A 25,267-nucleotide genomic window follows, 5' to 3' on the forward strand; every position below is an offset into this window, starting at 1 on the left:
AATAACAGAGATGATACTTGGGGTGGCACAGCTGAATTTAAGAGTTGATTCTAATTTGACCTTTCCTCCTTCGATCTGATAAACCTTGGTTAAATTTGATATATAAAATATAATGAAAATTCATTCTATGATTTTCAAAGAAAAGCCTGGGGAATTAAGACACTAATCTCAAGAAAGGTAAATAAATTACCAGTTTTCTAATTAGCGTGATAAGGCTGTGTTTAGGCACACGTATCAACCATCCAGTCTCAGGCATCTGGAGACATATTGAGAATCATTCAGTACATTGCTGGCATAATACAAGTCAATTATTTATAGATCATCTCCATAATTGGGGAGGTGGAAGGTTTGATTATTTTTGGATAAATCAGCCATGTTGGAATAGGATCAATTTGCCAGCTGGACCTAAATGTATTTTCAAACTCTCCAGAATTAAAGCAATCAAAGCAGTTTCAACACCACCACTGCATGCATGCTAAGATTGCGTCTTTACCAGGTGGCAAACAGGCTTCATCACAGTACAGAGAATAGGCAGGATCTATGTCAGCTTTAGAAACCAGGATGCCAACGAGATGAAGAGTGTCATGATCGATCGAGAGAGGAGGAAAAGCATTAAAAATAATGAGGACCTAGGAATGACTCAAATGCCAATGGAATTCAGAGAAACATTCATCACGTCAATAAAATGTGACAGTAGAAACATTAGGAACTTACTGCATTGCAATGGGTTTGGGAGTGTGTGCATTATAGACTACGATCCACTGTAAACAGGAGTCCTTTTAGCATGTGATTTTAAAAAAAATACTACCAAACATACTAATACTTTAAAAACACCAGCAATTTATATCTTTGTTATTCTGACCAACAACAAAACTGAAGATATTCAATATAAACTATAGATTCAGTTAGTCTGGAAGACAGTAAGAATTTTGAATAGGTTGCTTAATTATTTTGCCTTCAAAATCCAATTGTGGAACTTAGTTTGCTCCATGAATAAATGAGATGTATAAAGCTATGAAATGTAAGGAAAAACCTATACAAAAGGGTAAATGCAGTAATGGTTTGAAGAGTTTTATTTTGTTTTTAGTTAATTAATTTGATTTTATCTTTTTTGTATTAAAATCTATTTAAATCTAGTTAGTAATGAGTTGTCAAAGGGCATCAGGGCAATGTGTAGAGGGGGCTCCACCGGATATCATTAGAGTTGTCCTTGTGCTGTTTGAAACCCAGGTTGCATTGCAGGATATCCTCTTGGATGTGAAAGGTCATGTCTTTTGGACTATTGTGCATGAACATAATTGTACAGGTAGGCAACATAAGTAGGATCTCCTCGCAGTCGGTGGGTCTAGCCCTGTTTATATAACACGCAGGCATTGATTACCATTGTTTTCAATGAACTTTCATGGAGTGCTCCCTTATTATGTGCAATGTTCCCCAATTCCTAACATTGTCCTTTACAACTTGTTGTTCATCATGGTATGGGAAGAGTGTGCAGACACCATACTGGTGCAAGCAGTAGAGCATTTGTCTCATCGCATCAGTAATTTGGGTTCAATTCTGATCTCTGCTGCTGTCTGTGTCTCCCTGTGACCAAGTGGACTTCCTCCAGATGCTTCACTTTCTTCCTACATCCCATGTTGGTGAGTTTAATGTAAATTGCCCACAGTGTTTATGTGAGTGGTATCATTTGGGGAACTGGATGGAATTGCAAGGAAAATAAAATGGGATTAATGTGGAATGAGTGAAAGTAAATGCTTGATGGTTGGCATGGACTCATTGGGCAAAAGGTTTAGTTTTCATGCTTTATAACTTGATGGGTCTGTGAGGAAAGCTATGTATTTTAAGCATATCTCATTGAAAACAGTGGTGCTTCATAATCCATCCCTGGTTTATAATGCTAAACATAATATAAAGTGCATTTGCTTACACACTCTAATTCTGAAATCCATTCCAATGACCTATGCAATGGATTTTATCAGCAATGTATAATGTCTTAATGTGAGTATAGTTTAGTTTTAGACCACCTAACTGGTGATAAACTTCAAAGCAAAAAGACATAAAAGACAGAACAAGAAACTGTAGATGCTAGAAACTTGAGAAAAAACACAAAGTGCTGGAGGAATGCATCGTGTCAGGGCAGCTTCTGGGGAGGGAATGGACAAGTAACATTTCAGGTCGGAAAGTGTGCTCTCTCTCTCAATAGTTCATCAATGCAGGTGGAAGCTGTGGAGGCAGGTACAACAAAGTGTAGATGTTTATATAGGCACATGGATAGGAAAGGATTAGAGAGATGTGTAGGAAGGAACTGCAGATGCTGGTTTAAATCGAAGTTAGACACAAAAAGCAGCAGTAACTCGGCGGGACAGGCAGCATCTCTGTAGAGAAGGAAACACAGGGACTAGCTCAGCTGGACAGCTTTATCGGCATGGATGATAGCCGAAGGGCCTATTCCTATCTGCAGAACTATGACTCCATGACTCAGCGGGAGCATCCAAGTTGTTGTTATCTTAACAATTTATTACGGTGAAAGTATGAATTAAAGTGAAAATTGGCTTTTCAGAAAACAGGACAAAATAGGCTGATGAAATAGAACTGCATGTACTGTAATGAGATGTGGTAGATACCAAACGCCATGTGTTATAGATAAGTGAATATAAGTTTACTTCAATATGTGTTACCATTTCAGTCACTGGTATTTTCATTCCTGCGGTGTCTCAATGAAGCAGTTAAAGTCACCTGAGTGTGATCTAATTACCTATTAGTTATTTAAAATGTCTTCAAAACTCTCAAGCATAATAAATTGAAATTAAGCTCAATGTTTTCTATAAATAAATTGACGGCACAGCTAATATGTAAATAGAAACATGTCAATTAGTAAGACAGCTTCCCTCAAACTCAATTATCCTATTAAGTGAAATGTGCTAATCTATTAAAGACAGTCTTATAATTAGCAGCAATTGCCTGATAGCTGTATAAATTGTTGATTATGCCTAGCAACTCCCAGTTTGACTCACTTCTATTTGAACAGGCTCAAAAGTCATTTGCTGTGGGAAGATTAGTGTATACTGAACAATGTTAACAGAAAAGCTTTCTCCGTTGTCATCTCTCTCTCCGTCAACACCCACAGGGGATACAATCATCCCAGTGCCAAAGAAAAGCAAGGTAATGTGCCTTAATGACTACCATCTGGTGGCTCTGACATCCACCTCATAAAGTGCTCTGAAAGGATGGTCAGGGCACCCATCACTTCCATCCTCTTAGACGGCTTTGATTCATTGCCATTCGCCAACCGTCACAACCGGTCCACAGCGGACACCATCTCATCACCTTATATTCATCCCTGAAGCATCTGGATAAGGACACCTATGCTATTCCTCTATTTATTGATTATATCTCCGCCTTCAGCACCATGAGTCTAACCAAACCCATCTCCAAACTCGTGGACCTAAATCTCAGCACCCAGCTCTAGAATTGAATCCTTGACTACCTGACCCATAGATTGCAACCTCCACAATAAATCCCAATGTTGGTACCCCGTAAGTGTATTTTAGACTTGTCTAAATACATTCATGACTGTGTGCCCAAATTCTGCTTTATTTCCCTTTACAAACTTGCAGATGACATCAGTATAGCGGGAGGAGATAGAGGACTTAGCAGTATGGGTGTCAAGCCAACACATTTCAATGTATGCTAATTGAAGGGTTTGGTCACCGATCCTCAGAAATCGGGGTGGAGTACATACCCATCTGTATAATGGTGCTGAGGTGAAGATGATCAAAGACTTTAAGTTTCTAGCTGTTAATATCTCTATCACTTCGTCCTGATTCAACCACATTGCTGCTACACCCAAGAAAGCACACCAAAACCTCTACTTTTTCAGATGGGAAAGGAAATTCACGGTCTTCAGTGACTCTTACTAATGTCTATAGATACACCATAGAAAGCTAGAAAGCATCCTATCTGGATGCTTTCTGAAAGCATCCTATCTAGATGGATTACAGGTCAGTATGGTATCTCTTTGTTCAGGACCATAATACATTGCTGAGACCTATGAACCCAGCCCACTTCATCACACAAACCAGCCTGACTCCTGTCGACCATCTATAATTCCTGCTACCTTGGGAAAGCAGCCAACATACTCTCATCCCGGACATTCTCTCTTCTCCACTTTCTTATCAGCCAGAAGATACAAAAGGTTAAAACACGTACTACCTAATTCAAGAACAGCTTCTGCTCCATGTTATCATGCTCTTAGATGGACCTCTTCTATGCTAAAGATGAATTTATGATCTTCCAATCTACCTCATTGTGACCCTTGGCCTTTTTTTAATCTTTCTCTGTAGCTGTAATATTATATTCTACAGTTTATTTTCTCTTTTGTACTACCTGATGTAATTATGATTTGCCCGGATAACACGTAAAACAATTCCTTTGACTGTATCGTCACTGACATTTGTCAATTGTAAACCAATCCAATACATTACCTTTCATCACCTTTATGATCCTGATATTAAGCCCACATATTAGGGATTGCCAATAGCAAAGTGCTGATTTCCTTTTGAGAACTATTAAACTTTTTCACTTTTAAATTTATTCAATATTTACAGCATTTTGTAAGTTCAGAATGTCCCCTTTCTGACCAGGCAATAGAATATTTATTTTCAATTATATCATTTCTGCAGACCCTGTTTTAAACAAGGGTCATTCTATCATACATCTTAAATAGTTATGTAAGACAGAAAAGGAGCTGCAATTGGTTAATAAAATACTATAATTGTTATTACCTAGTGTGCTAGTTTAAAATCAGATATCATAATTGCTATAAAATTAATGAATAATTTTTGAATTATAAATCCATTTTAATGATGCTGATTTTCTGGTGAGGTGCCACAGAGATAAAGTTGAGTTAAATATGACTAAACATACATTGATTTTACTGTACAGAATGACGGTCAACCATTTTATATAGTGACCATTATACAACCCAAAGTAAAAACTTCCTCCAGTTGCTGACATTGAGGGAGAGGTTGCAAACCTAACACCATGTTACCAGTTTAGTTTAGTTTATCGTCATGTGTACCAAGGTAGTGCAAAGCTTTTTGGTACGTGCTATCTGGTCAGTGGAAAGATAATGCACGTTTACCATCATGCCATCCACAGTGTGGAGATAGAGGATAAAGGGAGTAACGTTTAGTATGATAAGGGTCTGGTAAAGACCTATTAAAGATAGTCCAAGGGTCTCCAATGAGGTAGATGGTAGGTCAGGACCGCTCTCTAGTTGGTGATAGAATAGTCCAATTGTCTGGTAATAGCTGGGAAGAAACTGTCCGCGAATCTGGAGGTGTGCATTTTCACGCTTCTGTATCTCTTGCCTAATGGGAGAGGGAAGAGAGAATGTTTGTGGCATGACTCGTCCTTGATTATGCTGGTGGCCTTGCCGAGGCAGCGTGAAGTATAGACGGAATAAATTAAGTATAGATGGAATCAATGCATGATGTCTGGGTTGCGTCCACAATTCTCTGTAATTTCTTTAATGAAGCAGTTCCCAAACCATGCAGTGATGGTTTCATGAAATGCTTTCTACGGCGCATCTGGAGAAGTTGGTGACAGTGATTGGGAACATGCCAAACTTCGTAAGCCTTTCAGTAGAGTTTTGGTGTGCTTTCTTGGTCATTGCTTCGATATTCACCATCTCCCTCAGTTTCATCATTGTTCGTGATCCAGCCCATCACAAGTTGTCATCCACAAACTTAGAGCCGCATTTGGCTGCACAGACTTGAGTGTATAGGGAATAGAATAGGAGACTAGGAATGCTTCTTTGTGGTGTTAACAAATATTTCTAACCGGTTTTAAAAAATATTGTGGAGGATGTGTTATCATCTGTGCTCACTGATTGTGGTATATGGGTCAGAAATGAAGGAGCAAGTGGTGGGGGTGGGGATTGGGAGCCAGGGAGACAGGAAGGGGCGATAAATAGGAGCCTGATGTAGGTATCCTAGTTGTCTAGGTGTTCTGGAAGTGAGTTTATGGCCAGGGAGATGGTATGTGCTGTGGACCTGTTGCATCGGTAGGAAAACTGCAGTGGATCAAGGCTGGCTGGGAGGCTGAAGTTAATGTGCGTCACTTGAAACATTTCATGATGGTGGATGCCAAAGCTACCAGACAGTAGTCATTAAGGCCTACTACTGTGAAAATAGTGGTCTCCTTATAGCAGATGGGGACCTCAGAATGGAATGATGCGAGGTTAAAGACACCTGTGAATACCTCTGCTAGCTAGCCTGCACTGACTTCATTCCGGCTAAATGCTCTCTACAGATATTGGATTTGCAAAATTTACCTTTTTTTAAAATAACTGATTAAGATACAATCTTTCCAAATATAACTTTCCAGCTGCTGTAGTATACAGTTTCACTACAGTTTCTACCCTAATGAAACAAAATCTCAAATATAACAATATACTCCTTATTTCGAACAAAGAAGTGAATTAATATTACTTCCATGAGAATAGGTACCGTAAAGGTAAATTATTCCTTTTTGCTTACTAGTACAAATATTATTGGAAATATTTTATTTTACTATTAATTATAATAACACCTCCTAGGCAATGCAATATCTTCTTGCAGTCTCTGCAGGTCTTTGATGCAAATGTTGCTATTCTTCCTCTTGATCTCTTAGGGATCAGATTAAGTTCTTAGGGATAGTGGAGTTAAGGGATATGGAGAGAAGGCAGGAACGGGATACTGATTGTGGATGATCAGCCAAGATCACATTGAATGGTGGTGCTGGCTCATAGGGCCGAATGGCTTACTCCTGCACCTACTGTCTATTGTCTATTGAGCTGTTTAACTGATGAATCAGACCAACATCATCCTCATACTCATCAATTCTTAAGAAGTTAATCCTTTACTTTAGACCTTAGAGATACAGTGTGGAAACATGTTTTTTGATCAGCGATCACCCATACATTAGCACTATCGTACACACTAGGGACAATTTACAATGTATAGAAGCCAATTAACCTACAAAAATGTACGTCTTTGGTGTGGGGGAGGAAACTGGAGAGCCTGGAGAAAACCCACACGGTCAAAGGGAGAACATACAAACTCTGTAAAGACTGTACCCATAGTTAGGATCAAACCCGGGTCTCCAACCCTTAAGCCATTGTGCCGCCTTGCGGAATCCTGGGAAAGACCCGAGGCTCCCTGCAACCCTCTGGGAGAATTTCCCAGCCAGGCAAAACTACCAGAAAATGGCCCCAAAGTCGCCACAGAAGGTTAAAATGAGACAGGTTTAGAATGTCATCTGAGCGGGCTGTATGTCCTGTCAGACAAGTTTTATGGAGTGACTCTTCCGGGAGCACCAGCACCATTTTCAAAACCACTCTTAGATTTGGACATGGGATTCTTTTCAAAATATTTTAATGGTGTGTTTAACACAGGTGGCCTCAGCAGTCCTTAACTGGAACCACAATTACATTTAACACCAATCTGGCGTCAGACAGCCACAGGACACTGCAGTATAAAATCCCACCTTGTGAACTTAGTGAAATAATTCCAATGAATGGGTCTCTGCAGGAAAACAATAATTATGTTTTTCGGAAACGGGTATTGTTATTAAAAAATACTTTATTTTGATATAAACTATTCATAATGTCTGATTTGAACTTTATTGCAGTGACCGTCATTGGTCACCCTCTAATAACAAAAATATCTGGAAATAAGCTGCTTGCATATCTGGTACTGTGGTTCAGAGAGCAGGAGTCCCTGACATTAAATTTCTGATCAGATGACTGAGGTTCCAGAGCAAGTGTGTTTAAGGGGTCACATATTTTATCTGAACCACATTACATCTGGGGCAGTAAATGTGAGTATCTGCAGAATACTTTAATCAAAAACCATTAAAAGTAGCAATGTATTTACATCATAGTATTCATGAGGCAAAAAATAAATTAATTTACATGACCAAAGTGGTTTTCGTTTTCTGCTGATATTTCGAAGCAGTGAAGATAGTTTTACATTCAGAAACTTCAGCTGCAAGCCGAGTACCTCCAAATTAATTTAATTTTAATACAAGCTATATTCACACCCGATGCTTTTTTTGTTCATAGGTTGGGGAAGGGAATATTTCTGCCATTGCATTAGCAAAGTAGTGAAGCACAACCCAGTGTTTTAATATTTGACATTACCATTTTTATACTTTTTGAAATGTTTTAAGTATTTTCAATACAGAAAGTGTTAATTTTCCAATTTATAATTTCTACAAGAAGTCGCACCAGACAAATGTGCATATCATAGATATTGGCTTGAATTTAGACTTAATTTGAATTCTTAATATGCACCATTGGCAAAATGAAGGTCCTCACCAGGAATACTGAATTGGAAAATTATCTTCTTTAAAGAGCATCTGGTAAACACTTGCAGTGTACTGAAAATAATCAGATCCAGCAATGTAAGTATTCAATCCAATATCAAGAATGTAAATATTCATCTGTCTGACTTATTTTGGTGATATAATCCTACTGTAGATGAGCTCTCAATTTCATGCTACCTTGAAGAGTTAAATGGAATAATTAATCCCCATGCAAAACAAAGTTTAAAGACACAGAAGATGTTTTCACCACATTTATCATAATATGCAACAATTCATTTTTTTTAAATAATGATTTTGGTTCATCTACAAATATGGTGCAATATGTGTTTGTGGATTGTTCTACATACCGACAAGGCTCTTGTAGTCTATCAAGTCAAACATAACAATAGCCACTGCTGACCAAGTTACAATCAAAGCCACGACTAGGAACCATGCTGCTGGAGAGCTGAAAGTTGTAGCCAGGTCATCAGACACAGATTTTTTCGACATCTTTGCCATTGGCGTTGGAACAGCTCCATTCTTGTCATCAAATCCAGCGGTGTTTACCGGATGACCTGGATAATTAATGTTACAATCAAGATTATAATATTATATTTTTGGAAGTTTACTATATATTTTAATAAGATGAATTATTATAAAATCTTTTAAATCTCTATCAGAATATATGCATCTAACATCATTAATAAATGCCAAAATAAGTGATGACTTCAATCCATTTCATATAGTGGGAACAGTGTGGAGCATTTTTAAAATTGAGTTATCTATCTATCTATATATATTTATTTATATTATTAAAACTCATCTTGTTTGTTTGTATGCGTGTGTGTTCTGGAAACTCCGCCAAAACGGTACATGATAGCGCTACATTTTTTGCCCCAACTTACTCATCATTGTCCTGGGATGTCCAGTACCAAGTTTCGTTCAGATTGATGTCATATTTTTTGACATTTTTTTAGTTATTTCTTTTGACAGGACCAAGTTTCGTTCAGATTGATGTTATATTTTTGACATTTCTTGAGTTATTGACATTTAAAACTTAAAATAACTTAAAACAACGCCCCCACTTGCCGGCTGTACCTGTGCAGTTGGGGGAGGCTCGTCAGCCCCGCTCATGTGCAGTGGGCCCGGTATCCGCGCTGCGGTGGGCTCAGGGGCAGGGAGAGGCCACGCCCGGGGCTTGGGCGCTGGGGCTGAGGCTGAGTCTGGGGGCGGCGGCACTGCTTCTCCAGGCCCACGGCGAGGGAGAGGAGCGGGACCCGGGGCAAGGACAAATTATTGTGATAAACTGATAAAATGGCATTAATATTACTCCTATTCATCGCATCATACTTTCAAAATAAGCTAATCTGGCAACCAACCATTGGCAAAATCCAAACCCATAAGATGTACAGGCCACTATTTGACCTGAAAATGCAACTAGAGAGGTTAGAATTATTTCCATATAGCTTGTATTTCAGAGACAAGGAAGCTTAGCCCAGAATTGGTGAAACAAAAAATATGCTTTTGAGAAATATGGAAAATAGCATTTGAGGTTCTTACAGTGTTTGGAATAAAATCAGTGGTTGAGCTTCCACTGCCCTCTGGATTGAGAAATCTCAAAATTTTCTCCATTGCAATCCTAAATGGGCAACACTATATTCTGACTTGGTGACCCCAAATTCTTAAAAATCCACCCTACATCTTGCCTCTTTGGACCTGTAAGATTTGTATACATTTCAAGGAGATCTCTTCACATTACTCTAAGTTCGAGAAAATACTGACTATTCCACTCAATCTCGTCTCACATATCAAACGCTCTTCTTCTGGAATCAATCAAGTGATTTGGGTAAGTTGCACTCATATTTGGGTAAGGGGAGAAAACGGTACACTCCAAAGGCTTAAAAATTACACTAAAATATCTTCACTACTGTATTCCATTATTTTTGTAATAAAGGACAACATACCATTTGCCTTCCTAATCACGCTGCACTTAATAAAAACAGACTTTCCCTGACTTTGTACAAGGACACCTTGATCCCTTTGAACATATTACATAATCTTTCACTGTATAAAAAGTACTTTGTTTTTCAGTAGGGAGGCCCACAGAAATTCACCTCATCTAGCAGCCAATGTCCCGATACCATACTGTCGCAGAGACTTAATCTATTGTGATGCACATTAATCATTTTAATTTCCCTTTTGCATAAAGGATTTACATTACCCTGGCTTCAATGTTTTCCTCTGAACCCAAAATATACTTGAGGTAGCAGTGTTTTGACTTACGTGAAGTTGCCAAGAGATGTGTACAATGACATTTTCATAGTCACTTTCAATGCTTCTTCTGTTATACAGGTTCCACCATCACAGAAGACAAGCACAGAGAATACAACCAGCTGTTGATCTATTTATAAATCCACGTACAGGATTATTTCTGTCTATCCAACTATGGTATGTTGCCCTGGTCACCATGTTAATATCAAGCACCAAGCACTTTGACAGCACGAGGCTCAGTGACTGTTGCATGCTTACAGACACTTACAGAGGAGGTTTACAAGAATGATTCCAGGAATGAGTGGGTTAGCATATATAAGCGTTTGATTGTACTGGGCTGCTACTAACTGGAGTTTAGAAGATTGAGAGGGGACCTCATTGAAACTTACAGAATAATGAAAGGCATAGATAGAGTGGATGTGGAAAGGATGGTTCAACTGGTGGGAGAGTTTAGGACCAGAGGTCATAGCCTCAGAATTAAAAGGCGCTCTTTTAGTAAGGAGGTGAGGAAGAATGCCTTTAGTCAGAGGGTAGATAATATGTGGAACTCATTGCCACAGAAGGCTGTGGAGGCCAAGTCAGTGGATATTTTTAAGGCAGGGATAGACAATTTTTTAATTAGAAAGGATGTCAAGGGTAATGGGGAGGCGGCAGGAAAGTGGGATTAGGAGGCAGAGATCAGCCATGATTGAATAGTAGAGTAGGCTCAATGGGCCGAATGGCCTAATTTTACTCCCATGACGTGAACTTGTAAGAAGGCTTTTTTTGTTCCAATGTTGTCTTTCCAACAGATTTCCTTTTTATGGCAATTTTCAGAATAAAGATCGACCTAACACAAGGAGAATGTCTTAAATAGTGAGTTTGTCAGGAAATGATCATCAAAATTATGGATGTGGAGATAATAAAGGAAGTGTTGTGGGATGGAGATCAAAGGCCTCCGTATTCCCTTGGCTAGTAGTTCTTGTTTTTCACTGCTTATCATTGATTCACACATTTATCCCCTCATGGACAGGTTACATTGACATGGTAATCCATCCTCATGAATAGTAGTGTTTCAAAAATGGATTATTGCAAGCACTGCATCAGATGTTCCTCTGCTGCACTACTGTGTGAATCAATGATAAGCAATGAAGAGCAACAAATAGTCATACCCAAGGAAAATTCACAGTATATTTGAAATGAAGGTGTTCTTTAGAGTTTGATAGGTCATTGTTACCACAGAGTTTCATCAGTCAGGGGATTACAGAAGTTGGGTCATCATGTTACAGTTGTACAAGATCTTGGCAAAGCTGAACTTGGAGTTTTGTGTTCAGTTTTGGTTATCCTGCAATAGGAAAGATGCTATTGAGCTGGAAAGGCTGCTAAGAATATTTATGGACTTAAGAGCCTGTGCTATAAGGAGAGGTTGAGCAGGCTAGTATTTTATTCCTTGGAGTGCTTGATGCTGATGGTGGCCTCATGGGGACACACGCTGTGCAGGAATGTGTGACCTTTGCTCTCATTCTCTAATTTTAATCTATGCAGTTACCAATCTGTAAGTACTATGAAATGTTTTAATGATGTCTTCGTATCATGTTAGATTTTTACTTCCATAAGTATGGAGCCATATTGAACGATCTGAGAAGATCTTGGCTTTTGATATAGTTCAAGAGAATGCTTAAAACAAAGCTTCAAAAAGCAAGATATCTTCCCTCCTTCTCAAACATTATGCTGATATTGTACAGAATTACCTTTGAAGTTTCTGGGTAGAAATCCCTTGTAGGCTGTTCAATGATTTTATGAGAATCAACTATTGAAAAGTACAAGATAATGAATGGAGAATGCTAATTAAATCATTTGAAGCTTGAGTTAACAAACAATTGGAACTGTGACATTAATTTTGTTTGTGCCGAACAAGCAACTTCAAGGAACCTGACGTAACTTCAAAGGAGAACCAATTCTGGAGAACAATATCTGGGAAGGTTGCAGTATGGGAATCTAAACATTAAGTGATAAGAAGGCAGCACAGATTAAATTTCAAAACTAAGTAACATATCCTGATTTGCAATATAGCCCACTTCCTTGTCCATTGCAACATAAATCATAAATTTTCTTCAGTATAAATAATCTTGAACCATTTAGCTTTTGAAATGTACCTAAAAAAAAAGATAAAATGATACTGTTGTATAATGTAGGCAACCAACTCAACAGAGAAGAATAGAACTATAGCATCATCTCGATCATGTAGACCTGCTGCAATGCAATAAACCTGCAACAGTACAGTGATCAATTGCCTGTGTTAGATTCAGTCATTAACTCATTAATATCTTGCCCTCAGCTACTATGGCTAAACAATAGCAATTATTCTAGTTAATGTTTTATTTCAACAGGTGGCACAGAAATACCTGTAGAAGATGCATTTTCTTATATTGCTGCATCTAAAAATACATTAAAATTGGTAAGAGGAAGGTACAGCAAAAGAACATACACAGTCAGTCAATGATGCTTTTAGTTCCTATCCCATTAGTGAGAACAATGGAATGGATTCGAAGAGGCACCATGTATCTCGTAGCAACAGCCATAGTCATGTTAACTGCTAGAACTCAATTGATTCCCTTTGGCCTAGAGTGTCTGCAAGCAACTAAAAATTGAAGCCTCTTGGCTGCCCTTCAAATTTAAGATTTGTGCTTCTTGTGGTGCTGTTAGCAGAGAAAGGCACAATTTTTACCGTGAAATATAAGAAGATTTCTAGATGCTCCCGGCTCCAGCTTGTCATCCTTCAAGTTAATTAAAATTCTTCTTTATCCTTCCAAAAATATGTTGATTATTTCACCAAGCAGGAAAGTTGAAACAGGTTTTCCATTCAGTGTCTGGTTAAAATGCTGACCATTATGCCCGAGAAGCATTCCACCAGCATTGCCAAGACCATCAGACGGGCATCTGATGAAAATGCTAATGTTAGCAAGTGGTAGTGGATTGGACCACATCCGTAACACTTCATAAAAAAACATACCAATAATAACGATTTGTTTCACTTTTTTCATTGAATGAGCTTAGTTAAAAACATTACAGGTACTTTATGGTCTGAAAGAACTATTGGTCCTAACATGCATGATGATCCCGCAGAGCTTATGTGGCTGCATAAAGTACCTGTAATGTTTTTAACTAAGCCCATTCAATGAAAAAAGTGAAACAAATTGTTATTATTGGTATGTTTTTTTATGAAGTGTTACGGATGTGCTCCAACCCACTACAACTTGCTAACATTAGCATTTTGATCAGATGCCCTTCTGATGGTCTTGGCAATGCTGTTCGGAAGCTTCTGCTGTTCATATTGAGTGCCTTGGAGGTACTTGTTTCCAGTCACTTCTGGGTACTCAAATCTGTGAATACTTGACTGACACATCTGCTGTGGCCAGGAGAGCTTGGCCCATTCCTTTCTCTGGCATATTGGTCAGCATTAGAATGCCAAAAGAGCAGATGTGCTGAGAGGAAGCAGCACTCAATGCTACAGATTTCATCAATGATGGGTTTTGCAACTTTAACTGATATGCTGAAGGTTAGTGAATCTTTGGAAACCCCCAGCTATTTCCCCTTCTGAAATGCATTGCCTGTCCAAGATGGAGTACACGTTTCTGCCCATTGTCCTCATCACAACCTATTAAGCTTCTACCAAAATTGCACAGGTTGGTAATTTTAAATATTATTACGAGGACCCAGTTACAGTTTGCCTGGAGTTGATCACACACTCTAAGTAAAACATACTATACAATTATAGAGCATGTTCATCAGTTGAAGGTCCACATGGATTTTCTCTGAGTGCACCGATCTCCTCCCACATTCCAAAGACGTGTGGGTTTGTAGGTTAATTGGCTTCTGTAAAGTGTACTTATAGGCCTGTCCCACTTAGGCAATTTTTCAGGCGACTGCCGGCGACTGTCAAGTTGCCGGCAGTCGCTTGAAAAACCGGCAACTGGAATGGCGACTGTCAGAGTGGAACACACACACAAACAAACACATCGCTTCCTTCACCAGCCCGTTATGCAGGCGGGAGCAGGGCAAGTGGGGGGAGCGCTGTCTGAGTGAAATTCACACGATTCAAAGCCAAGACACACACAGCAATGAAGAGGAAGGTTGGCGCTGTAATTAAGACGGCTAAAGCACAGTGTACGGTAAGTCCTTTAAAAGAGGGGGAGAGAGGTTGGAGAACAGGGAGAAGGGGAGGGGAGAAGGAGTGGAGCCAACTTTTAAGAAGCCAGAGATACACGGCTGTAAAGCTCGGCGGACATTTAACATTACCGGTCAGTTATCCTTGGTTCTGAAAACTACTGCTTACGTTTTTTTTTCCCCAATGAGCCAATGAAATTCACCGGTCAGCACCTGCTACAACCTATGAGAACCTACGAGAACCTTCGACCTCCTGGCAACCCACTAGGACCTCCTGACGATCCATCTACAGCACAAGAATTCTCGCTAATCTCCATGGCAGCTCCATTCTAGCCGCTGCTAATTTTTCAACATGTTGAAAAATTTGCGCCGACCATAATGAGGCCGTGACTAGTTCCGAGAATGCGGGAACTCCTCACGACTATGAAGGCGACTCCCCGGCAACCACCTGCGAACATGTGGTGACCATGTGGCGACTGCATCGTCTCCTGCAGTCACCTAAGTGGGACAGGCCCATTAGTCAGTAGGATGGAACTTGCGTACGGGGATCGCTGGACAGTGTGGACTCAGTTGGACGAATGTCCTGTTTCCACACTGTATCTCTAAACTAAACTGAACTGAAATTTTAAATGGCATTAAAGATTATATATTTCCATGTGACTTGGAGCGAAATTTGATAATAGCACTTCCATGAGCTTGAAACCCTTGACCTGCACTGTGGTAGATTTCACAATTAGATTATCGAGGATGTTGCCAGGACCTGGGCGCCTGAGTTACAGGGAGAGACGTTGGGCAGGCTATCACTTTATTCCTTGGAGTGCAGGAGACAGAGGGGTAATTTTTTTTCAAATCATGAGGGGCTCCAGTAATGCACTAAGTCTTTTTTCAATCTAGAGAAATCAAGAGCTGGAAGGCGTAGGTTTAAGGTGATAATCTGAGGGACAGCTTCACAATGAAGGTAATATGGACTGAGCTGCAAGATGAAATAATTGAAGCAGGTACAATAACATCAGTTGAAATACTTTTGGACAGGTACATGGATAGGAGGAGGTTAGAATGGACTAAATACATGCAAAGCATTAGTTTGTCTGAAGAAGGGTCTCGACTTGAAAAGTCACCCATTCCTTCTCTCCAGAGATGCTGCCTGTCCCGCTGAGATACTCCAGCATTTTGTCTCTATCTTCAGTAGTTTGAATTAGGTCTCTTGGTCAACATGAACAAGTTGGACCAAAGAGCCTGTTTCCGTGCTGAATGACTCTATAACATTCAAGCAACATCCCCAGCATGAAGGCCCTAGTTACATTAGGTTGGCCTCATAAGGACACATCATTCATATGCTGACACTAGAATCCCAAAATGGATACTCTATTCCAGGCTCTGTCCTGGGTAGAAATTACTAGATAAACAGTGAAAATGATTCTCGGTGGGTTGAAAGCTTGCTTGATAATATTTTTTTTATATTCAGCAGTTGGTTCATCAGAAAATCACAGATATTTTTCATCAGTTACCCTTAAATATTTTGATGATAAAATCACACAGTGGGATGTGCATACAAATAAGTTGATTAAAGTATACGATTTTGCAATTTTCTCAACCTATTTTAAGCCCATCCACTGATCTGTTATGATAGCAATGAGGGGAACTAAAGGGTCATAGTGACGATTTTTATAAAAGTATCACGATAAAATGGTTATCAATTTAATGTTAATCGTGATACACTGTATATGAATAAACACTTCCAAGATTCATAAATATTCCTTTGGCAATATCAACCAAAGACTTAATATTGGTACATACAATAATTTGAAACAGTTTAAAAGTATATTGATCCTTTAGTCAACAGCTTATTTAACCAACTGTTTGTAAAATTTGGATTGAATTATTGTTGAACGAGCATGACAATAATATGAAATCAGGGGGAAATGTTGTTTTGTCTTCACAAGGTTTACTTTAATATGGCATCACAACAATGCTTTAATCATTAGCTTTGGATAGGTTTCTATGTTAGAAATTATATTCTCAACATGTTGCAAAAATACAAATTAATTTCATTCAGCAGTTCTCATCAGAGGCTGAAGCTGAAACGTTCAATTACCGAAAGAGTATGAAAATATACAAATCCTGTCTGATTTACATTATCCAAGAAACTGCCAATTTTTTGACATTATGGATTTGTTTACGGATTCCCCAGGGACAAAATGACAGAAATGGTACAATTATTTGAGATTCCCTGTCATTTGAACTGATGATGACACGAATAAATATCACAGCTTCTCTAATTATTATTCATGTTATTATTTGTCTCAATGATATTTGTCATGGATTAAGTTCAAGTTTCCATTTATTGTCACATGCACCAATTGGTGCAGTGAGATTTGAGTTACCATACAGCCATATGAATAAAAAAGAAGACAACACACGATAGAATTTAACATAAACATCCCCACACAGCGGCATCAACGTTTCCCACTGTGAGGGAAGGCAACAAAGTTCAGTTATCTTCCTTCCTCTTTGTTGTTCACCCATGGTCGTGGCCTCCTGAGCCCTCCGCAGTCGCCGCTATGGGCGGCCCGATGTTCAGGCCCTCTCGCCGGGATGATCGGAACTCCGACGTCGGAATGGAAGAACATTCTCAGCGGCTTGGAGCTTCCTAATCGGCCACTTCTCACCGGAGACCGCGGATCCCGAAGTCCACAGGTCGAGCTGGGCGGAGATTCCACTCTGGCGGCCCTCGGCAAAAAGATCACCAGGACTCCACGATGTTAAAGTCAGTGCCGCTCATGGCTGGAAGCTCCGCAGACCACAGCTCCACGATGTTGAAGCAGCAGGCCCAACACTCCGGAGCTTCAACAAGTGATCCCCGATAAGGCATCGCCCGCTCCGTGATGGCAAATCAGTGCTGCGCCACTGCTGAAGCTCTGGTCGGTCTTCGGCAGAAAGGCCGCGCCAATCCAGATGGTAGGCTGCGAGGGGGGGGGGGAGGGCAAAGACGCGACTCGGAGAATAGTCACATCCTCGCCAGGAAGTGACTGAGAAACGGTTTCCCACTTACACTCCCCACCTCCCCCACATAAAAAGACTAAGAAACCTCCAAAACATACTTTTTAAACAGACTAAAAATAACAAAAAGATGAAAAACAAACAGACTGTCATCTGCCATCATACGGCGCCCCTGGTGGGGGCAGAATAGCCAGAATAACAGCCAATCACTCTTCAGTGCTTGTTATCAGATTTATTTATCCCACAAGTCATAAAATCAACCAACATGTCAAGCAAAAGTAATTGCCTGATATTTCATCCCTGTTCAGCAGAGATGAACACATGATGGCAACAGTGTTTTGTAGTGTCCCCAAAATTCATTCAAATTTGCACTCACAAAGGTAGAGAGCGATATGAGCCAAAGGCAAGCAAATGGAACTATGTTAAATGAGGCATCTAGTTTGGCATGGACAGTTGAGTCAAAGAGCCTGTTTCTGTGCAGTATGACCATGACTCTGACCCAAGACAAATGTCTGCACAAATGTATATACCACTGTTCACTTTATAGATATTGGATGCATTAATTATATTGAAGTGGAATGAGGGTACCAAACATGATATTATGGTCTGCATCACTCAGTGCATTAACAGCCACAAAGAAGGCTTTTGCATATGTTTGCCGAAATGCTCAGCTGATCATATAATACCTTGTTCTTTAGGCAGAATTATCAATAATGTTCACTGATAATTGTGTATGAAGAATGTTAGGCTCTGGTGAGCTTGGTTGAATTACTTCCCAATTGCATGACTATCTAATCATCATATAATCATGGATCTATACAGATCAGAACCAGGCCCTAAAGCCTGCCTTGTCCTTGCCAATCAAATTGCCATGTTGAGTCAGTCCCATTTGCCCATATCTTCTTAAACTATTCTTATCCACATATTTATCCAAATTAATTTTAAATGTTGCAATTGTATCCACTTCCATAGCTTCCTCTGGCAGCTTATTCCAGATACAGATTACCCTCTGAGTGAAAATGTTGCCCAGGAGTCACTCTAAAATCTTTCCCTTCTCACCTTAGGCCTACGTCCTCTAGTTTTTGAATCCTCTACCCTGGGAAAAGACTGTGAGCATTTGAATCCTCTAACCTGGGTAAAGACTGTGAGCATTATCCATGCCCTTCATGATCTTGTACACCTCAATAGGGTGGCCCCTCAGCCTCCTATGCTCGCAAGTAAAAGTCACACCCTATCCAACCTCTCCCTATACCTCAAGCACGCAAGACCATGTGACATCCTGGTGAATGGCTTCTATGCCTTTTCCAACTGACATCCTCTTAATTACATCCTTCCTATAGCTGGGCAACCAGAACTGCACACAGTACACCAAGTGTGGTCTCATCAATTACTTCTACAGTTGTTTAATGATGTCCCGACATCAATAACTTTCCCAGTGAAAGCAAACATGCCACATACCTTCTTCATCACACTATCTACCTGACTCGCCACTTTTAGGAATCCATGCACCTATGCTCCCAGATCTCTCTGTTGTGCAACACTCTCCATGACTCTATCATTTACTATAATGAAGGTAACATTGCACCTCTTGTATAACTGGAGTACAAATGTACATTAGTCTTCAAAGAAGAAGCAAACTGGAATCAAAATTATTTGTTATTTAGAGAGATTTTCTGATGAGCACGCATGGACATATGTGAGGTTGTAGGGTTATATGGTGGTTATAGGTTATATGGTGGTGAATAATTTTAAAGAGATCTTATATATGGAACATGCTTCAAAAATGTAAGAATAGACACATTAATACAATTATTTTTCTTTTGCTATTTTTGGTTTGCGCTCATTTCATGGAGACTTGAATTGGATATTGATTTTGTTCTCTTTTGGTGTTTCAGCTTTCTTGTAGACACTGTGCATTTCAAAGCTCTTTGCCTGATCGATTCTCCCACCTCCCTTTCAGCAAAAGTAAAACCTCATATTCAACCTTCATCACCATTTGGAGTACGTGTAACTTTGTGATATGTCATTTCATATTTCATCCCTTGTCCTGGCAGTCCTCAACTCAGCCAAGTGCACACTATACTGGAAGCATACTACTAAAAATCTCTAATAATCAAATTCAAGACTTTAGTGTAAAAGAAAAGACACAAAGTACTGGAGTAACTCAGCGGGTCAGGCAGCATCCCTGGAGAACATGGAGAGGTGACGTTTCAGGTTGCGATTCTTTTTCACAATTTAGTGTTGCTGGAACAGCTGATCTTCTAGACCTTTGGATATTATTAATACCACAAATCGTATTATTTTAGTTATTACACCATATTATAATAAATTTACAAGTGAACCCAGAATGTTTAAAGAGAGCACAGGATCAAGGGCCTCAATATGCCAGAGGGGAGCACACGTACCAGGGCCCTGGTTAGTTAAGAACTAGTGCCCCAGAATGTTTGAAGGAGTGTGGCGACCAGCACCTGTTTTGCCAGATGCCAAACCATCAGGGTTTCTGAATAATCAGAGTTTTACTGCAGCTGAATTTAATGGGAAGTTAATGGAAAAACCTGTGAATTACCATTATAAAATATTTTGGGAACAACAGGCTAATGTTGCTGAAGTGCAAGAGTGGAATTGTAGGTTGAATATGAATGAGGTAACAACAGTTAGTTACCAGATACAATGTCCATTTACAGGCCAAGAAAACTGAACCTTTCTTTGAAGAACTTTCTTTGGATTATTTGAAAAACAATCTTTAATAATTTCTTTTCAAATAACATATTCATTCTTAATTGACAAAGGGTTAAGTTTAGCCAATAGATTTATCAGCACCTAAAGGACGAAAATGAAGATTAACATTTTGAGTGTTCACTCTTCATCAGAACAGTCCTGCCGAAAGCCTCTGAAAATGTTAATCATCCTTTTCTGCTTCATTGACACGTTGGGGTGTTCTACCGGAGTACTAGTGTATAATTGTTTGGTTTGAGCCATTGCACCAAATTGATTTGTCACTGAGGTTTTGATCCCATCTAACTGTGTGTTGCATATTTTAATACCCAGAAGTGTGTTGCTAGTCATCTCCCAAGACCGGGTTTCAGTCATTAGTGGCTTGAACTCCAGGCAGCGGTCCTCTTGATTTCAAGAGGAGAAGGCACAAACTCAGGATGGGGTTTCTCCTCCTCTACTGGGGATCTGGGGTGGAGGGTATTGCATCGAGGAATGCCCTGCAACCTGTTTCTCTCGCGGTTCACAGACTAGCCAGCCACCTGCCACTTTTGTGGGCTGGATGAGTCTGTGTACCACGTGTATATGGAGTGTGTGAGGCTGCACCCCCTGTTCCAATACCTAAAGGGGCTGCTCCTTGCCTTCTGGCTGTATTTCTCACCCACCATCCTCATCTTTGGACACACTGTGCGTCGGTGAGAGGGTAGGGCTGAAGATGTCCCGGTTGGGTTGCTCCTGGGCCTGGCCAGGCTGGCCATCCGCGAGTCAAGGCCCCAGGCTGTGGAGGGCTCTACCCGAGCCAGCTGCCTGCCCCTTTTCTGGGTTTACATCCATGCCCTGGTGGGGTTAGAAAGGGACCACGCCCTGTCCATGGGCACCCTGGGGATTTCCGGGGCCGCTGGGCACCGCAGGGGGTTGAATGCATCCTCAATAAGGATTGTAACATAGTTGCATTGTAGTTTATTTAGGATATTTGTTGTATTGTATTATTGTGGTGGGTTCTGGTTTGTTTTACTGTATTGTAAAAAATATTTTTAATAATTGAATACATTTTTGATTAGAAAAAAATCCTAGGATATGGTGGTGTGGAATATCAAGGAAGAAAAATAATACCCAAGGTCAGGAGGCAGGGAGAGACTGTGGAGTATGGATGGCACCTGAGGTTGAAGCTGTGTGGACATCAAGAAGGGATGACATTCAAGGTCAACCGGGAGAAAAAAGAATAATATTTTTTATACGGGGGGGAGGGGTGAAATAATTGAATTTGGCGAAGATGTGTATTTAAGAGATCAGGGCATCAGGGGTAAAGGGTTAAAGGCAGGAGAATGGGGTTGAGAGGGAAATATAGATCAGCCATTATTGAATGGCGGAGTAGAATGGCCTTATTCTGTCTCCTAGAACATATGAGCTTATGAACTTGTATCTATCCAATATTGGCCTGCTGAACAGTCTGAATTTGAGCACTCTACCATGGGCAGTCAGGCTTCCTGCTGCCAAACCCTAAGCTCTGTAATTCCCCAACCCACCTTCCCTGCCCCACCTCCCTCCCCCCTCTCCCTCCCCCTTCCTTCCCCTCCCCCTCTCCCCCCCTCTCCCTCCCCCTTCCTTCCCCTCCCAGCCAACCCCACTTAACCTTCCCTGCCTCTTCACCTCCAAACACTTCCCAAAACTACCTCTGCATCCAAGCATTTGATCAACTTCCATTTATATATTCTGATGTAGCTAGTTGTCAATTCATAATTAATAATGTTTCTAGAAAGCATCTTGGAAATATTTATTTTAACATTATGGCACTTTATAAAAATAACATTGCATGCAATGTCATTATAATATTGCTCTCACTATTCCTTCCCATCATCTGCTGCTTGTTATTTTCTGGTAAGTCTTCAGTGAGATAATTGCTTAATTGCCTGCCTTGCTGCTGAGGCAGAGGGAGGATTTTAACAATAACCTTTGAAGTCTGTTATATCAGTCATCTTAGTTTGTATAACATGGATGAATATTTCTGCTTTCTATCTGGAAAGCTTTTGTAATTAAACTTTTTATTTGTTTGGAAAAGGATTAGGATCAGAAGAAACACACCAGGTAGGTAATACTGAGCATTGTTACATTCTCTATGATCCTATCTCAAGCTGTTGCCCATCCATAATAGGTCAAACATGCACATTTTTAATCCACATGCTTATGGACTCACTGACATGCAGAGATAACAATGCCCTCGAGGAGGTGTTACAATTCTGCACAGTTCTTCAGATAGACTTACAAACAGACATGTAAGATGCTTATAAAGTCAAAGTGGACTTTACTTGCTTAGAGCCTTTTGAAAGAATGACAAGTGTCCAACCTGTCTGGCTGTGTGTGGTTCCACCATACAAATCAAATATGTCTTGATAGGCATAACAATTCCTGTATTTTCTCACGAAGCCTTGCAAAGGGGCATACCATACATGCATGAACAGACACTAGAGAATAAAACGTTCAATAAATGTTGCCAGTCTATCTGCTTCGTCAAGCAGAAATGAATAGGAAAAACAAGGTTACAAAAAGTATAGAAACATAGAACATAGAAACATAGAAAAATAGGTACAGGATTAGGCCATTTGGCCCTTCGAGCCAGCACCGCCATTCAATATGATCATGGCTGATCATCTAAAATCAGTACCCCTGTTCCTGCTTTTTTCCCCATATCCCTTGATTCCTTTAGCCCTAAGAACTAAATCTAACTCCCCCTTGAAAACATCCAGTGAATTGGCTTCCACTGCCTTCTGTGGCAGAGAATTCCACAGATTCACAACTCTCTAGGTGAAAAGGTTTTTCCTCATCTCAGTCCAAAATGGCCTACCCCTTATTCTTAAACTGTGTCCCCTGTTTCTGGACTCTCCCAACATTAGGAACATTTTTCCTGCATCTGGTCTGTCCAATCCTTTAAGAATTTGATATGTTTCTGTAAGATCTCCTCTCATCCTTCTAAATTCCAGTGAATGCAAGCCCAGTCGACCCATTATTTCATCCTATGTCAGTCCTGCCATTCTGGGAATTAATTTGGTTTAACAACGCTGCGCTCCCTCAATAGCAATAATGTCCTTCCTCAAAATATAAATGATTTATGCAAATAGTTTCTGAAGCACTCTGTACAACCAAATTAAGTAACTTTATATAACCTGTCTCTTTTCAACCATCAGAAACAAAGTAGCATAGTTGGACATAGTTCCAATTTATCAATAATACAGTACATTGACTCTTGCAGTCACTCATGTACTCAAATGAGTTTACAAAGCATGGAAACAGGCCTTTCAGCCCAACTCGTCCATGCCGACCAAGATGCCCAATTGAAATCAATCCTATTTGCCCTTGTTTGGCCTAGACACATGCAAACTTTTCCTCAACTACTTGCTCTGGCAGCTTATTTCATATCGCCACCACCCCCTGCTTGAAAAGGATGCCTCTCAGGTTCCTATTAAATCTTTCCCTTGTCAGTTTAAACCTATACCCTCTAGTTCATGGTTCCCTATCATGTGAAAAAAAACTATATGCAGTTATCCTATCTATGCACATCATGATTTTACACACCTCTATAAGAGGACCTCTCAGCATCCAAGGAATAAAGTCCAGGTCTTGTACAACTGTAACATAACACCTTGACATCTATACTGCGTCTCCTAATTGATGATGCCCAGCATGCCAAATGCCTTCTTCACCACCCTATCTACCTGTGACACCACTTTCAGTGAACTATGTATTTGTGCTCTAAAATCCCTCTGCTCAACAACACATCCCGAGGCCCTACCAGTCACTGTGAAGTTCGTACCTTGGTTTGACTTCCCAGAATGCAATGCTCCCCACCTATCTGAATTAAACTTAATTTGCCATTCTTCGGCCCACATGATCCAGACCCCACTGTAATTCCTGAAAACCATCTTCACTCTTTACAATACCACCTATTTGAGTGTTATCTGCAAACTTATCACTTATGCCTTGTGCATTCTCATATAAACCACAAACAGCAATGGGGCCCAGCACTGACCCCTGAGGCACACTACTAGACAGAGACCTGCAATTGAAAAAAAACAAAAAAATTCAAAGCACTCTCTGCTTCACACAATTAAGCCAATCCTGTATCCAGTTACCAAGCTCTCCTTGGGTCCCCTGCGATCTATCCATCCAAAGCAGCCTACCATGCGAACCATATTACAGGCCTTGCTGTAATCAACCTTTTTGATCTTTCTTCAGAAAACTCTATTAAATTTGTAAGATACCTTGCACAAAACCATGCTGATTTTCCCTAATCATTCCCTGTCTTTCCAAATAAATGTATGTTATCTCAGCATGTTCTCCAGTAACTTGCTTATCACAGATGTGCCTATATTTCCCAGGTTTCTCTTTGCATCCCTTCTTAAATAGAAACACAACATTAGCCACCCTCCAATATTCCGGTACCTCACCTTTAGCTAACGAGATTCACATTGCTCAGCCAGTGCTCCTGCAATTTCCTCTCTTGTTCATAAGTTATAGGAACAGAATTAAGCCATTCAGCCAATCAAGTCTGCTCTGCCATTCAATCATGGCTGATCTGTCTTTCTCTCTCAATCCCATTCTCCTTCTTTTTCTCCATAACCCCTGACACCCGTACTAATCAACAATCTGTCAATCCCCACAGTGTCCTTTGATATTTCTGATCATGCCTCGGTGGTTTATCTACCTTCATTCATTTTAAGACATCCAGCACATCCTCAACTGTTATAAGGACTGTCCTTCAGACATTGGCATCAATTTTCCTGAGTTCCATAGC

At 40.1% G+C, this 25,267-nt stretch overlaps 1 protein-coding gene across 1 annotated transcript in view; it reads right to left on the minus strand.

The window, feature by feature from the left end:
• The window catches only part of trdn (triadin), a 353,412-nt gene that overhangs the window by 304,952 nt on the left and 23,193 nt on the right, over positions 1-25,267 (minus strand). The window contains exons 2-3 of the mRNA XM_033022051.1: positions 8,718-8,924; positions 494-547 (exon numbers count right to left, since the gene is read on the minus strand). Coding sequence (XP_032877942.1) covers positions 494-547; positions 8,718-8,924 — 261 coding nt within the window. The remainder of the gene's footprint in view (positions 1-493; positions 548-8,717; positions 8,925-25,267) is intronic.

Source organism: Amblyraja radiata, chromosome 5, assembly GCF_010909765.2.
Source record: "Amblyraja radiata isolate CabotCenter1 chromosome 5, sAmbRad1.1.pri, whole genome shotgun sequence".
Classification (NCBI taxonomy): domain Eukaryota; kingdom Metazoa; phylum Chordata; class Chondrichthyes; order Rajiformes; family Rajidae; genus Amblyraja; species Amblyraja radiata.